At 38.6% G+C, this 16,718-nt stretch overlaps 1 protein-coding gene across 2 annotated transcripts in view; it reads right to left on the reverse strand.

The window, feature by feature from the left end:
• Nucleotides 1-16,718, reverse strand: part of RELN (reelin) — a 514,773-nt gene that overhangs the window by 40,921 nt on the left and 457,134 nt on the right. For both annotated transcript variants that reach the window (XM_037001388.2, XM_073238979.1), the window contains exons 44-46: nucleotides 14,243-14,501; nucleotides 13,141-13,390; nucleotides 9,398-9,566 (exon numbers count right to left, since the gene is read on the reverse strand). In XM_037001388.2, coding sequence (XP_036857283.2) covers nucleotides 9,398-9,566; nucleotides 13,141-13,390; nucleotides 14,243-14,501 — 678 coding nt within the window. The remainder of the gene's footprint in view (nucleotides 1-9,397; nucleotides 9,567-13,140; nucleotides 13,391-14,242; nucleotides 14,502-16,718) is intronic.

Raw genomic sequence — 16,718 nt, forward strand, 5'->3', positions numbered from 1 at the left:
AGCTATGCCTACATACATGCAGTAACATAAATAACATGGTAGAATATCGCATTTCTATATCACATTACTACTTGGATTCTAATAACAAGTCAACACTTATATACTTATTCTTCCTTTTAGACCGTAAGCTTCTGAAGGGCAGGGAATAGCTCTGTATTCCTTCAGGGAACATTGTTTAGTATCTTCAGTGCTTATAGATAGTAGGCAAGTAATAACATTTCCTTGTTCCCCTAATATGTAATACATGGTCCATCAAAGCCCTTATTGCCTTTTACAAAAAATGCCCATTTATGCATAGTTTCCTCTATTGGATTATTCTCCTCATTTATCATTTTATTGTTGGTGACATTCATACCTGGGGCCTCATAAACATTTTCTGAAAGAATATCAAGTTGACAGTAATAAAGATGGCTAGGCAGAATGAAATAAGAGAGGTCTTGTAGGATGGGTGGGCAGGGAATGCAGGTTGGCGGTGGAAAAGGCAGTGATCTGATGGCTGTTGAAGGGGGAGGAGAATTTCCTAGCAGTTGGGAGGTTGTATGGGCTTCCTAGTAGGTGGTGGCTTTCTGATCATTGGTTGTGTTTAATCATAGCCACTTAACAGAGGGATTGTACAGAAGATTTGAGAGCCAGGTGCACTGCTGGTGTTGATAACAGGGACTTCTAACCATGACATTTTCAGTTTGCACAACTCTGTGGCATTCCACAGAAAAGGAATCAGTGGGAGACCACATGTAGGATGTACTAAAACTGAGGTTGGCTATGAGTAAAGATATAGAAGGGCTATAATCCGTACTCTGGTACTAGTAAATTCTATGTCTATGGTGAATAACTTGCATGTATAATGAGGAGGTGGAAGTTAAATCAGATGATTTCTGGGCCCTTTCTTAAATGTGACGATTTTATTTTCTTGACAAAAATTACACCGAGTAATTATGTAGCCATAAAACAGGGGTACATATGCTATCAGATATTGTTTTATAAGAAAAGGAAAACTTTCACTAAGGGGATGAATTGGAGCATAAGTTAAGAATGAAAGTCTGGCCGTTGAGTTTCCGGGACTTCTCATTCCCAGCCCTGTCGCAGCTTCACTATGTAAAGGGGCCAAATCACTTATGTTTATGCGCTGACACTTCCCCATCTGTAAAACAGAGAAAATGCTACTTCCCACCTCACAAGGGTGTTGTGAAAATTAATTAGCTCATGTTTACCAAGACCTGTGAGTGTCATGGTGAGGTCCCTTGGCAGGTGTCATCATTTGTCCTGAAGTTTTCTTACAATGATGGCCACCGCCAGCTGCTACTTCTTGGAGTTCTGGGGAAAATGGCCCCAAAGCAGATTCCTCCTTTTTCCATATCCTTGAAATGCCTCCTCTTGCTATTCTGAACTTAAATCATTCCCTCTCCAGGCACACCACATAGTAAGTGCTCCGTAAGTGTTCTTTATTATCTATTACTAGGCAGTTAAAAAAATGTCACTATCAACAGTGTTTCTATCGCTGCTCTCCCCAGGAAACTTTCCCCACGCTACCTCCACACCTCTAGATAGGTTTTGATATAGATTTCAGAGGGTCTGCATCTGCTCTTTTCTTCAGGACAGCTCTGTCTACCTATGAAGTCCTTGTTACCATCGTCATTGTAGGAGAGAAAGCCCTTTGAGAGGAGCCATACATAATTAAAAAAAAAATCTTTTCTGTTTTCCTTGATGTCTCCTTTACTCTCAAAAAGATGCAGAAATATTTAGGACTAGAAAATATAGCTAAGCACCTCACCCCACCAACAAAGAAATCGGGGCTCAGTGTCCTAAGTCACACTGATTCACTCACAAAACTAAGACAAGCAAGAATCCCTTGGTTCATTATTACTCTGTATTTTCAATGTGAACCCTTCATAACCCTACCTCAACCTGCAACCTGCACAAAATAATCCTACCCCCACCACTCCCCCTACATATGAACAGTTTTTCAACTATGGACTGCAGTGTGTTTTGCTGCTGTATGCACACACAAGTCTATTTATCTTGACTTCTGCAAGTTAATGTCATACTTGAAGCTCTTGGCCCTCTGCATTTGAGTTAGAGGGCTATTTCAAAATGCATCTTCTATTTGTTTTGCTAGCCAAGACCCTGCCTTTATATTGGGCATAAAATTTCCTTCATTAGCCTATTTTTCTGTGTTTGATAAAAGTAGAGATATTCCAAAGAAGATATATGAATGGTTGGTAAGTCCATGAAAAGATGTTTAACAATCAACATCATTAGTTGAAAAGATGTTCAACATCATTAGTCATTAGAGAAATGCAAATCAAAACCACAATGAGGTATGACTTCATACCCATGAGGATGGCTATGATACAAAAGACAGCAATAACATGTATTGGTAAGGATGTGGTTGGGGTGGGAGTGCAAAATGGTCTAGCTGCTGTGGAAAACAGGTTGTGTGTATATACTCACCCACTATCTCCTGACTTAGCAAATCACTGCTGGAATTGATGTGTTACTGAGAACTCTAGTTGTTCTTGCTGGCAGGTAAAGACTGGATGACTATAGGTTCGGCAGCTAGCCATTTAATTTAGGCATCCAAAATCTTTTGGTAGAAAATTCTCTTGATGATTTTAATTTACATTGGGTATTTGTAGGAGACCAAATGATTGTACCATTTTGGGATTTTTAGATAACTTTAATGTGTCCATAAAAGAATATATACTGTCATTTAATATTTTTTCTCCTAAATTTCTTATAATACACTGAAGTCTGAGTACTGGCAAGAGAGGAGAAAGTGTCTGGACTACAGGTATGAGCCCAAACAAATGTGATAAAGGTTAGGTACCTTTATAAGGTGACCTAGATCCTTCTTGATACCTCTCTGGAACTAGGGTGGAAAGCACATGATAGAGTTAGCAATAGAAGAATTGAAATGAGCTATCCCGCATGGCCTTTCTTCTTCCTTGACAGAGGACAAACGGAGAACTTTGGCATTATCCTGGTTCAGCCACTGACTATGTATCTGTGGTGAAAATCAAGTAACTCTGTGTCTTAGTCCTCATCTTAAAAGGCAGGAAGGGGGACCCTGAGGTTAAAGGAGACTTAAAAGTCATGTCAACGGATTACATTAATTTGTATCCTTATTTAAAAAACTACAACATGTTTTATGAGACAAACAGGAACATTTGAAAACTGAATACTGAGTTAGTATTGAATAAGAAATTATGGATTTGTAGGTGGGATCATGCTATTGCATTTCTTTTGAAGTCCTCTTTTAGAGATACATACTAACGTACTTAGTTGATATGATGACTGGGATTTGCTTCAAAATATTATGGGGGGCAGGAATGAGTGGTGCTGTTGATGAAACAAGGTTAGTCACAAATCAGTAATTATTGAAGTTGGATAATAATTACACTGAAGTATAGCAGACTGTTCTCTTTTATTCGGTATGTTTGGGTTTTAAATAGATAAATGTGAGCCAAAAATAATCTGTGGTTCCTTTAAACTCAAAGTGAAATTTTGATTTGAGGATTATAAATAAAAGAGAATGGCTATCCTTTTGTTGAAATATGGTTTTATTATTTTTCTGATAATTACAATAACAAAATAATTATAATAATAAAAACTACAGTGTTTTAAGTAAGCCTACTGAGGGCACCAAATACACTGGACTATCCTTCAAATAAAAGGAATTTCCTATAACTTTATAGAATACCTTTTTAATGGAGAATAACTTACATTTAATGGTTAAAACAATCTTAAGTACATAGCAATTAGCCAAATCTCAAATTCTCTGATAACTTTGGCATCAAGTTTGACAACTGATAAAGCTTAGAGGGAATGCAGAATTTCTGGAAGTAGTTTGATTCTCTGATGTAGTGGAAATGGGAATAGATTTCATTTGTCTTACCAGAATACCAAAATATACAGTAATATATTCACTATGTGAAATCAAACTTAGTTTATGTTCTGTAGTCCTGAAAGACCAGCAGAAATTTGAAAAAGTAATAGCAGTGGTGTTCAAAGTATCAAAATGATGCATGAGAAGATGAATGTGTGAGAAACGCAAGGCTTCCTTGGCTTGACTGAAAATCTTAACAAGATGTTCAGTAATATGAACACTTGCCAAGTGTCTCAAAAGATACTGGTAAGTTAGAAGTAACAATGGAGGGAAAGAAAGAGTATCAGGGCAAGTTTAAAGAATCATGCCTTTAAAAAATGAACAAATATTTCCCTTGAATATTTCCCTATGATGAACCCCTAAATATTATGCTTAGTTATTTGGCTTTCTTAGACGATGACTTTTTATTTGTTTGCAGTTATTATAATAGGTGAAAACATCATTGAAACATCCTCCCTCTCTAAATTTGTTTACCTGCAAAAAAGCACAGACTTCACTATTTCATTCCATCACCCCAATCTTTTCACAATCTTCTTGCCCTTCTTATGCTTGTCACCTTTCCTTTAAACTTCCTGCAAGCACCAAATAACTTCCATGCCATGGCAAAAACCACCTGACTTCCAAAGTGTTGTAGTTAATCTTTAAAGACAGAGGTATCAGCCAGGTCATTAGGGCCAGTAGAGGGAACGGATCATTTTCAAACTGTGACTTAAAATAGTCAACTCACACCTGAGCCGTCCCGTGGCAGCTCCCCACCTCCCTTTCTCGGTGGCTTTGTGTTACCTGTCCTTCCACTGACTCACCCTGGTTCTCAGGTGACGTTTCAAGAATGCATGCCACTTGAGCCACCTGCTATTTTTAGGTGGGCGTTAGTAAAGAGGAGGAGGAGGCCGATGCAGATTAAGGGCTATGAAATTGTTTTGGCATCTTCCTATCTTTTTCAGCCTCTCTCAAGAAGTCTTGGCATTCTGCCCTTCCTATTTCTTTCAGGAGTATATATACATGCAATAAAGATGCAGTATTAATATTTGGTGAAGTCCAGGGGCTCTGGGGCCAGACAAGCTGTATTTATTTGCAGTATCTTATTGAAACTGTTCTTTGGAAGGTCACTGACCATCTCCTTATTAAAACATCTAGTAAATTTGCTATGAAACTTCTTTTCCTCATGACTCTCTGTAGCATTTGTCACCGATGGCCACCTCTTCGTGCTTGATATTCTGTTCTCACTTGGCTTTTGGATACTGTATTTTTCTGATTCTTCCTCTGCCTCCCTGACTGCATCTTCCTGGTTCCTTCAATAGCCATTCCACTCATTCTGCTACAACATTTAAGGAGCCTTTTCTATTTTTAAATGCTCTGCTCTGCAGAGCTGCTGCAGCTTTGTATCAGGGCCTATCACCTCTACACTCATGCCTACGAAGTTTATTGTCTTCCCCTGGGCTCCGATTTTCATGTCCCTGTCAAATGCATGTGTCCATTTGTATCTGCAGTCATCACATTTATTTCAGCATCATCTGATTACACTTGCCATATTGTCCCTCCTGGAATTGACTTTGACTCTCTCCCCACATCTCACCACTCTCTTTTCAAACTTTAGAGTCATCTCTTAATGGGCACAATGGAGAAGAAATCAGTGACTGAGTTTCATCAATTCTTTCTTGGAAATGTCAGTAAGACCTGCCTCACTCCCTCAGGTTAACTGCAGCGCAGACCCTTGTTAATGCACGTACAGTCATTATCACCAATGCCTTTGCCACGTTCTCTTACCTGAATCTCTATTCTCCCAATTTTTTTCTTGGAAGAATATTCTCAGCTCAAAACATGCTTCAATTCATTTTTCCTACAATTCTAAACTTTTCTGCTTGCTTCAATGCTTGCTATACATTAACCCAACTCTGCTGAGGAACAACTTTCCACAGCTTCTAGATATGAGGCCTCTTTTTAGTTAGCAACTCCTTGTTTGCATTATTTCCCTAATTCAGAATATTCTTCCCTTTACCTCCCTAAACCCTAGCTATCCTTTGAGGCCAGGGCCCGTCTCTTCCACAAAAACCTCTCTAACTCTGGCATTCAAAGGCTACTTTAATCTCTCAATTACTACCACCCATTCCTCAGGGAAGCTCTGAATTATATACAGCACATGTTACTTCTAAATTGTTTATTTTTTCCCACTCAGATTGTAACCTCCTCCAGGGCAGGAGATGCAGACGTTGTCCCACCACTACCACGGGCCTGCTCTCCTTAGGAAGACTTCTTAATTGGACTGCAATTGAGGTCTGATAATAAACTAGTGCTATGGTTAACAAGTGTGATTATGTTGTTAACTCATAAAAGTTAAAATGATTTATTTTTATTTTAATAAATGTTTACAATGTCAGCCCTTTTATGGGCTTCCATGCTCATTTATTAGATTTTTATATGGTTAAAAGTTTCTCCATTTTTCAGGTGAGGGAACTGAAGCTTATGGACATGAAATGACTTGCTTCAAAGCTCATAGGGCTGAAAAGATGGAGACCTCCTCTAAACTGCAATACTTTGCATTCATTTTATTTTTTCTTCTGGGAAGACTTGACTTAACCAGTGAGTATGGGGAGGAATAGAGACTGTGATTCAATCTACCCCAATTTATTTAGGTTTTAGCAGCAATGGCTGGAGCCGACTGGGATGCATCTGTGTTTGGTCGCAGTGTTCCCTTCCCACTGAAAGCATCTGCATCCCATTCAGAAACCAGGGAGTCATCTTCAGCACTACACTCTCCCTCACCCTCCACGTCCCTTTCATCATTGAGCTCAGTCAATTTCACTGCCTCCATTTCTCTTGAATTTCCCCCACTTCACACCTGTTGCATGTACGTCCAAGCTACCAGCACTTAATGCCCCTTTAAGTGTCTCCTTGCATCTACTCCCATCTCCCTAATCTGTTTTCCATTTAGAATAAACTTTTGTGAATGCAAATCTGATCATGCCTTTCTATTCTCAGGCACTGTAGCAGGCTTTTCATCATTCATGTAGCAAATGCCCTACAATGCAGCACAACCTACTGTGCTTTTCATGGTCTGCCACCATCTCACACCTCACTTACTCTCTCTAATCCATTCTTTCAATATCTCAGGCATGCCTGCTTCCTCCTACTATAGTCTGTTTTCCTTGCCTGCCACACCCTTCCACTTACTCTTCATATAGTTAGCTTCTAATTATTCTCCATATCTTACTTTAGTTATTCTTTCCTCAAGAAAGATGTCCCTTGACCTTTTTGACTAAGGTAAATCTCTCTGTGATATATAATCTCTTAGCATCATGCAACTTTCCTCCATTACTTATCACAGTTGAACTTTATATTTCCTTCTGAGATCACTGGTCATTTCTAGTTAATACTTATTTCCCACTTCTGGACTAAAAGTTCCCTGAGGCAGGGATAAATTCAGCTCCCAGCTGAATAGACCAAGCACTTCAAAAATATTTGTTTAATAAATGACTAAATGAATGAATAATTGCTACCGATGACTACTGGCATTTCAGTTTGGATAATGATTTAATGTCAGTTTGTGGATAATCAACCTCAGTTCACTCTTAACACTACTGTGCCAAAAATATTGGGATCCTAGCCTTGTGGGCATATGATAAGTAAGTGAGTGGACAAAATGACAGTTGGCACAGTGTTACGGACACTCCAAGCCCTTACTTAGCACATGGCTTTAAGTTGTCAGCATCATGTTTGTTTATAGTGAAGAGCTACAAACTGAAATTCTCAATTGTGCCCTGATGAATGAAATAAACATTGCTGTCTGAACACTGCAGGTGTTGAGACAGTAAGTTCAACTCAAGATATTTAAAAAGTAGCAAGATATTTAAAAAGGATGTAAGAGCAGATACAGTATAGATATGCTAATTTGTATTTTGAGACAAAGTGCTCTGAGCCTACATTCTGCTCTAATGATCTCTGGCATATAGCAGAGCATGATAAGAAATAGGTCTAGCTTGGACTCCAGCCATGCTTGTTTCTTTACGAATTGTATGAAGGGCCTTGTTATAAAACAGTGTTTCTTTTAAGACACTGTTCAACATGAGCTTTGAGGGTAGTAAAATAAACAAGTTGCGTATTTCCAATACAATAACAAAAGGAAATGGATCCTCATCAAAAGTTTCAAATATCATTTGAAAGGGTCAAAATTCTTAGGGTATGTGCAAGAGACAATTAAAGGATAGATTAAAAGATGAAAAATAATTACTGTTATTGAGTAAAAGACTCAAGGGTATAATGACTAGCCAGAGTAAATCTTAGAATGTCATTTATTTGCAAAATGTTACCAAGTAGCTGGGTAATAATTCACAGAATTCATAAAGACTTAAAAGACTACTGCCTTAATGGAGTTTTTTTTTCTATTTTACTTATTAAGATCGCCTTAATAATTCATGCATGGCAATACCTTTAATGAGCAACAAAATCTCACGTATCTCACTGAAACTTGGCAACTCTGCTGACAGTTAATATAGTCTCATACCTCTGAGCCAGCAATTGTAGAGGAGCCCTAGGCTGTTAGTAACGGAAACCATCCCATTTATGATAATCCCAAGAAAAGTTATGTTCTAGATGAATGGTTGAATTTTATGAACATTTGCTAGGAGGATTTATTCATCCTTCATTTTTGGGGAGGCAAGGAGCAATAATGAGCCCAAACTCTAATTCCTGTTCCACATACTACATGGGTTGTTTCACTTCTTTCTTAACAGCAGCAACTGATTATCATTTTCTGGAAGAAAACAGGAATTCCTATCAAGGTTTTAAAGCCTTACTGTGATTAGCACCGACATAGCTGATGAAAAGAGAGAGAATCATGTAACACAATCCCACCAGGCAAGATGAATTCTCTGCTTTACTCAAACGAGTGTGAATATGCATGTAGTTTAGACTTAACTTCTTTACCAGCATCTAGCGGTCAATTTTAAGCCACCAGCATTTCTTACAGACACAAGGAATAAAGCATTTACAATTGTTTTTCACCTAAAAGAATGTTCCAGGTGATAATTCTCAAGATACTTTTCAAAATAAAATTGCAAAAGTGGACACTAATTTTAATACACATTTATTTGCTACATCTATCGATAATGACACCACTCACTGCTATATTTAAAATAGTTTGACTGATAGAAAATACACTATTCCAGTTTATTTTGCATCCAATATGTTTATTTTAAATTTAAGACTTGTTTTTGGCACAGTGAGTTAAGTTGGAGAAGCTCACTAATTCAGCCAGTTCTCTTGAATATGCAATTCTTTAAAAATATTAGAGTTAAAAGTCAGTAAAGGCCTGGATTTGGGGGACACACAGAACAATATCACCACAAAACCTGGATTTTATTTTACTTATTAAGATGGCCTTAATAATTTATGCCTGGAACTACTATAACAAGTAAGAAAATATTATCACATCTTACTTAAACTTGCTGTGCTAAGAGCTGCCATGCCACATCATATCACATTCAGGTTCCCTACATGCAGAAGCGTACATACCTGGTGTAAGGAGGGAGAGGCAGAGTGATTCTGTTCCACTTGTTGAAAGTGTCTGACACGAGGATCCGCTGTAGGTGATAGCGACTGCATTCCACATGGGTTGGCAGACAGTCCCTTACCAAGGGGTGCCATGATAATCCAAGATCTACTGAGTACTCCAATTCAATGGCTGAAATAGGAAACATGATTCTGGATGGAAGTACATGTCCGCAATGGCATTCTATCAATGGCAAGACATTTGCACTAGTTTCCTGATTCTCCTGTGCAGCCAGCATGGGACCACTCACTGCAGACCCAGAAACCATAATCACTTATGTTTTCATATGGTTTAATTTCCACTGAGTGTCAATTTGATTTTTTCTTATATTTATGTTTCCTTGTTTGAAATGTTTGCTGGTTTGATTTTTCCCTCTGTACATTATTAGTTATTATTTTGACCTTCCACATTGAAATAATTTTTCTTTTAAGGGGATACTGTCAAGTAACATAAAGTAAATTTTCCTGAATCCCTTCTTATACTGAGAAATTTTCAGAACAATCCTAACAAAATTATTGCTTCATATACAGTTAAAGCAACAGTAGTAATAGTTATAATTTATATGTATTTACTATTTAATCTGACAGTTATAGACTGTTACATAAATATATGAATTATATATAACTTAATGTATTATAATAATTTGTATTATTACCACTATTTAATGGTTTACATACAGAAACAGAACATAGTAACCATATATTTTAATAATTATTTCTTTTTAAGTTAAAAAAAATTGAGCAGCCTTCTCAAAATATGACCATTCCATAGAGATCCTGACCAGTTAATGTTGATTTCGCTCCTGGTATAGGAGAAACTTCTTAGAAATTACAAAATTTCTTTGGCTTATACATCCTGCTCTGCTGTGTTATTACTGTGCTTTAGGAAATCAGAATCAGTATACGAGAAGGTAGGTGAAGGACATCCAATTTCTGCCAAGGCACAGTCAGGCCATGGGCCTGTAGAAGGATAATTCTTTTTTTGTTTTCTCTTCTGAAATGTTCAGCTTATTCCTTGTATTTTATGCTTCTCTCTTGTCCTTTCTTAGGCTTTATAAATATCCTTAGCCCCCACCTCCTGAAATTTCTTTCTCTGAGGCTGTGATTCTCAATCTTGGCTACACTCTGAAATCACCTGGGTACTTTTAGAAACTCCTGAGGCCAGGGTCCCTTGCCCAGAGATTGTGGTTTCACTCTTCTGGGCCAAGGTGCCAGGAGCCTCAGAGCTCCCCAGCTGATTCTCCTGTGCAGTCAGCATGGGACCACTCACTGCTCTAAGGCTCCCAGTGGCCTTTTCTAGCTGAATATAATGGCCGTCTCAGTCCTCATTGTTCTTGTCCTCCCTAGAGCATTTGACTTTATTGATGACTCCCTGATTCCTGAACTTTATTTTCTTCTAGAGGACATTATTCTAAATCTCTTGCCTTATTCTCCCTCTGCTTCTGTACTAACTAACCCAGCTATGGGCATTCTTTCAGACTCCAATTGTGGCTTTCTATTCTATGTGTACACTTCTTGGGCTCCAGCTATTATCTCTGTGCCCAAACTTCCCAACTTTATGTCTCAAGACTGATTCTATTAACAAATGTTTATTCAGCTGGGCATTACACTAGATGCTGGCACACTGTGATGCACAGCGTAGGTGAAGTTCTTGCTTTCGGAATTCTAAGTCCTCCTTGCTACAGGGCTTCTCCACTTGATGCTACTTTCAATGCAAACTAAGGAAAAACTTATCATTTTTCCTTATAAATAGACATCTCTTTTTAAGTACTAAATTCTATCAATGGCAATACATTTGCACTAGTTTTCTGGGTCTCCAATTTAGCAATTATTTTATTCTTCTCTTTTGCACCCTTTATATTCAACCTGTCACCTGGTGTGAGACTTGCTGCTCTTTGCTTTCTGCCTGCATGTCATATTAGTTTCATCCATTCCATTTCTCTTTACGCCATATAGTGCAGGTCCTCACCAGCTCCTGTGGACAGTCCCAAAGAGGCTTCTTTATGGGGACTGATTTTTCCCTACTTCCCTTTACTGGCTCTCAGGCTAATCTCCCTAAAACACCCCATACCACTACTCTGCACTTTGCCCTCTTGTTCATGACCTTATCAAGCACAAATTCTTGTGCCTGCTTTGTAAGGCCCTGCTTCATTTGTTGCCAACTCTGCTTAGCCACTATCATTTTCATTTTATTATCTAGTACAACCTTTCTCAAGAGGCCGTGACAGCCTACAGCAGAGAAAACATATGACTGGGCTTATGAGGGCTGAGATTCTCTCCTGGTGCTGCTGCCAGGACTCACCATGCTGTGACCATGCCATAACTTACCTCTTGGGTTCTCATTGACTTTCTATGCTAATGAGGGAGTAGGCACCTAGGACCTTAAAGTCTCCTTCTGTTTTCAAAATCAGCTCTCTTCTCTCCTGCATCAGATTCAGGTATTGCCTGTCAGGCTGGTAAGTTCATGGTTTCCCTGATGAAACCCCCACTTTCTCTTCTTTGCTTACGCTGCCAGCCTGGCTTGGGATGTTCTATCTTCTCCACTGACCCTGCAAATCTCTCCAACTATCAATGCACACTTGAGACTTAGCTCTTTATAAAATTGTCCCAAACTCCTTGGATTGGCCATTTATCAGTCTCCTTCCCTCCTTTGAAATTTCATTACATTTTGCATCAGTACCACTCCACAGAGCACTGGATTTAGTTGTTTAGTGGGCTTGTACTTTTAAAAATATTCCCTCAACTAGACTGTACCTACTGAAGTCAGGGTGTATACCTTATGCTTTTCTGAGTTCCACCCCTACTGACTAGTTTAGTGTTGACTGACTGAATCTGAGGTAGAATGAGTACTTCTGGGATTCTCACTAAGATATATCCATTAGGTTCAAACTGATGGCAATATGAAAAATGTGGATTTTGCAGGTCCTTGGAAGTAACCAGAACTTCCGGTTTTGCCTCCCGCAGAATCTAAGACAGAACAAGTTCCTTGTGAACATTCTAGTTTGGATTTCTTGGAGGAAGACTGATAGGGGTGGTGAACGACCAGAAGCACCCAGAATCCCCCAGAATCTTAATAGGTCTGCATGTTCTGGTGAAGGGTCCATATGCAAAGATGTCAGTTTGTATTTCTCCTAAGATTGGTCGGTGTGTGTGTGTGTTAAGATATGTGTGAATATGTGAATGCACAATCTAGAGGATGCAAATTGGTCATAATGAGTGTGGCCTAGAATATGCTATGACCCACATAAAAAAAGGGAACAACAAAATTTCATGATTCCTGGGGAGATGCAAAGGAGACAATAACTGAACGAACCTAAAGCCCCACGAATTAAAATTCACATATATACAAATTTATTTGTAAATCCTATTACTTATTCTGGCATTTTCTATGTGATGAGAGTCCTTTTTTCTACAAATCTGATTCTAAAAAAAAAATTCTGGATTTACAAAGATAAGTTGGGGATATTATTTATATATAAAAGAAGTCTTCATGTACATCTACTTAAAAATAAGCTGATGCTTTAAAAAATAAACTGCAACTCAATTGATCTACAATATTTTCAAGAATGCAGTTGTGGCTTAACTTAAAACGCACTGACTATTTACTTACAGACTATCAAGGGTGTAGTGCAGGCCTTTGACAGAGGTAGCCACAGATGCCATTCATACACATCTGACCTCTCTCTAATTGGAAATGGAATACTTACCATAACAAGAGTCTGTGACCGAGCAGGAGGCTGCAAAGTCTATCTGCAGAAACGAGTCCTCATTCACAGCAATGTCCGTGGTGACCACATACCGGGTGCTAGCTTTTTCGATGAAGACCAGAGCGTCACCAGCAGAGCCGCACACAGGCATCTTGGTTCCTCCGGGGTGAAGCAGCCATTTCCTGCTGTCCAGAGTTGTGAAATCGTCCTCCAAGACTGTATTACCAGAAACATTTCCTCCAATAAGAATCTGAAATGTGTTTTTTTTAAAAAAAAACAAATTTTTAATTAGGTTTCAAGATGTGAGGAAGTTCAGTCTTTTTTGTTTGTTTGTTTTTATCTGTGAGATTGCTCAGAACTGGCATTGTGCAGCAAACACACTGTTAGGGGCTTTCAGAACGCTTGTTTATGTGGTCTGCTTGCCCATCTGGCAAGAAACTACAGAAAACAAATTGAAGGATTGACAAAACCATTCACAGCTTTCATGGGCCAAATAGTGCCTTTGCAAACTACATGTATCCCCAGGCTGAGAGAGCTTGGCTTACATGTGATTATTTTCTATGTAAAATTTCTATTTAAGGACAGTTGTTCCCTAAGGCATTTCAGTTTCAATTCTTTGCATGGACTCTGTTAACAGGTTCTTTGAGTTCTAATTGATATGCACTTTATTAGGTATAATAAGATCCTTTAGAACTGTTCAGAAGGATGTTACAGAGATTTATTTACTTTTGCTTCAAAGGCTAGGAAGGAGGATTTGGGAACTACTGCATGTGGTGCCAATGCTAATTTGCACATTTTCCTTTGTAGAGAATTATAACCTTGTATCATGCTTGATAAAGTCCCTCTATCCATATGTAGAATCCTCTAGGAACAGGACCTGGGCCTTCTGCTGTGTTGTTTGTTTTTATGGGCTCAGGCAATTGAAGGAAAAGAGAATGAAAGGAAGCTAAAGGTCATATCTAATCTAGCTGTGTGTCCTTGGGCAGGTCATTCAACTGTCCTGGGCTTCCTCTACTGAGTGAGAGGCTGGACTAAATACTATCCAAGGCCACATTCAGCTAAAGTGCCCCAAATTACAAGGGCCAACCCTGCAGGGACTGACCTGGTCGATGACCCAGGGACTGTAGAAGTGTCCGTTCTCAGAGGGCTGCCACCAGCGGAGGCGAGTGGAGGCCGACCGGGCTTTCAGGGGTATCTCCAGGGCAATGTACCTGCCCACATTGCTGGAGTTGCTGAAAAGGAACTCCTGAAGGAGGCTCCATGAAAGGCCACCATTGAGAGAGTACTGTAGAAGCACAGGTTGGCTTCTGGGATCTGGAACACCTTTACCACACCCCAGTCTCATGAAGAACTGCACAAACCTGACACAAGAAAAATTTACTGCAGACTTTTATTTCAGTGAGAAATCCACACCATAACAAAAGACAATATGGGGGGATGCATGGCTTTAATGAATGTGATAATTTAATGAATGTCCAAAGCAGTCATTTCAAATGCCAATTTTCCTTTTTACTGTGAAAGAGAGTTAATAAAGTGTGAAATCTGAAAAAGGCAATTCTGTACCCATATTTATATTTTGTACCCCTCCAGAGAGGACAGTCTGAGGGCAGTGAGCTTTCACTGCATCCCCTCTCTAAGATGGCAAGGGTCCAAAGTCTGTCCAACTTTGGGAGTACTCTATTATTTAGTGAAGATAAATTTGGATCTTTGTCCTTAGCCTGAAACTGGAAGAAGAATGTAATTAATGTAGTTTATGCCATTTATTGGCAAAATCACCCATTCTCCACTTTTACCAGTAATTGTTCAGATCTCATATTATTGGTTTTGGAAGACACATTTAAAGTCACCAGATGTACCTCTTTGTGAAAGGCCAGACAATCTTTTGGAAGAGGTGTGTCAAGCCTGAGTCTCCTCTGTTTTTTGTGCCAGGGCAGAAGGTGTGTAGCGTGGGGCGGTGGTGATGGTGGGCTGTACCAGCCACTGACTATTGCTGGGTCTGGATGGATGATACTGGCCGTGGAGAACCGAGGCAGCCAGCCAGTGGCAGCTTTCCCAGCTGGCAGGGACGTGGACAGAGTGGCAGCCACCAGCTGAGGTGCCAAGGAAAACTGGCTCACATGTTATCTTTGGCAGGCAAGCTGCTGGTGCCTGGTCTGGCCACTGTGCTAGGTGGTAATGAAGAATAAATTTCACGTGTAACCCAATGTGCATACCCAATTATATGCATGTCAAACAAACGAAATATATTTGGGCTTGTAATGAAAGTCATCAGTTCCATTTGTAAAAACCATGCATTCTCCATGGGCTCCACCCTTCCCCCATATCCATTAACTGGACATTCATTTGTCTTATAACTCAGAGAAAATTGGGATTCTTTTTGAAGTCCGTGGAGCATTTTGAATACAATAAATGCAAATCCTACAGAGCATGCTACTGAGATGAGATAAAAAATGGAGCTGTTAACATTGGATTAATGAAAAAAATACATGGGTAGTGCCTAGTGATGTTCCAATCTATAAAAATAATAATTTACAGAGAAAAACTTTTAGCACATTGTCTACTTGTATTGGGAAAAGGTTTATATTAATTTAGTTATACATAAACTAGCTCAGAATTACTTGGAAAAACTTGATAATTTCTAAATTAGAAAAATAGCTGCCAATGATAAATCTGAAGTAAAGAGCATCAAATTAAGCCATAGGCATTAAAACAGGATAAAGAAAATCTTAATTTCTATAACTGTAAAATTATTATCTCACAGATAGTTATATTTTCTATGAAGCATGATCAAATTTATAATTCAGAAAATGAAAAATTTAGGAGAAATAGGATAAATATGCTAGGGTGCATTTTAAGATACTCTGTTTCAAACAACAAAACCACGATTTCTTTGTTCACTTGTGAAAATAGGTCAGGGTTCCATTTTACACATGTTAAACTGTCTTCTTTAGTTTTCTGGCTAAGTTCTTGGCTCATCAAATGATCAAGGGATATGCATCTTGACAGGACATAAGTTTAAGATGTTGTTTCTGAGTGGCTGTGCTCAGTTTGGAAAATGAGTGCTTTGAATGTATGAGCAAATCATAGGAAAGAATGCTTATGAAGAATAAGACCGCACTTCAAACATTCTTAACTTAAATTGCTAATGGATATAAAATTATTTGTGAATAATTTGAGGATGTATTGCTTTTCAATTAAGCTTTCTAGTATGGCATACATAATTTCTACATAGTTCAAGTGCTAATGAAAAGAATTCTGCAGAAAAAAGAAGATGCAGTATCATTTTCTTGAAGTTAAACTTAAGTTAAACATTGTCATTTCCTGGTCACCATCTTGTAAAATACCAGAGATTAACTTCTGTCTGTTTCACTGTGTTTCATTTCTCATCTAGTTATTGCACAAATCTCTCTCAGTTCTAGAGAGGAAATTATGTAAATTGTTTCTTAATGGAGTTTTTGACAAGACAGAAGCTCAGCATTGCCAAAGGAAGGCCTTGTCCTTGAGATCTCTGCTTTCTGATTCAATTATGTTCTGCTAAAGTACATTACAATGTGGTTTTCCAACAGCATTTAAAAATG

The sequence above is a fragment of the Manis javanica genome, chromosome 6, assembly GCF_040802235.1.
Source record: "Manis javanica isolate MJ-LG chromosome 6, MJ_LKY, whole genome shotgun sequence".
Classification (NCBI taxonomy): Eukaryota; Metazoa; Chordata; class Mammalia; order Pholidota; family Manidae; genus Manis; species Manis javanica.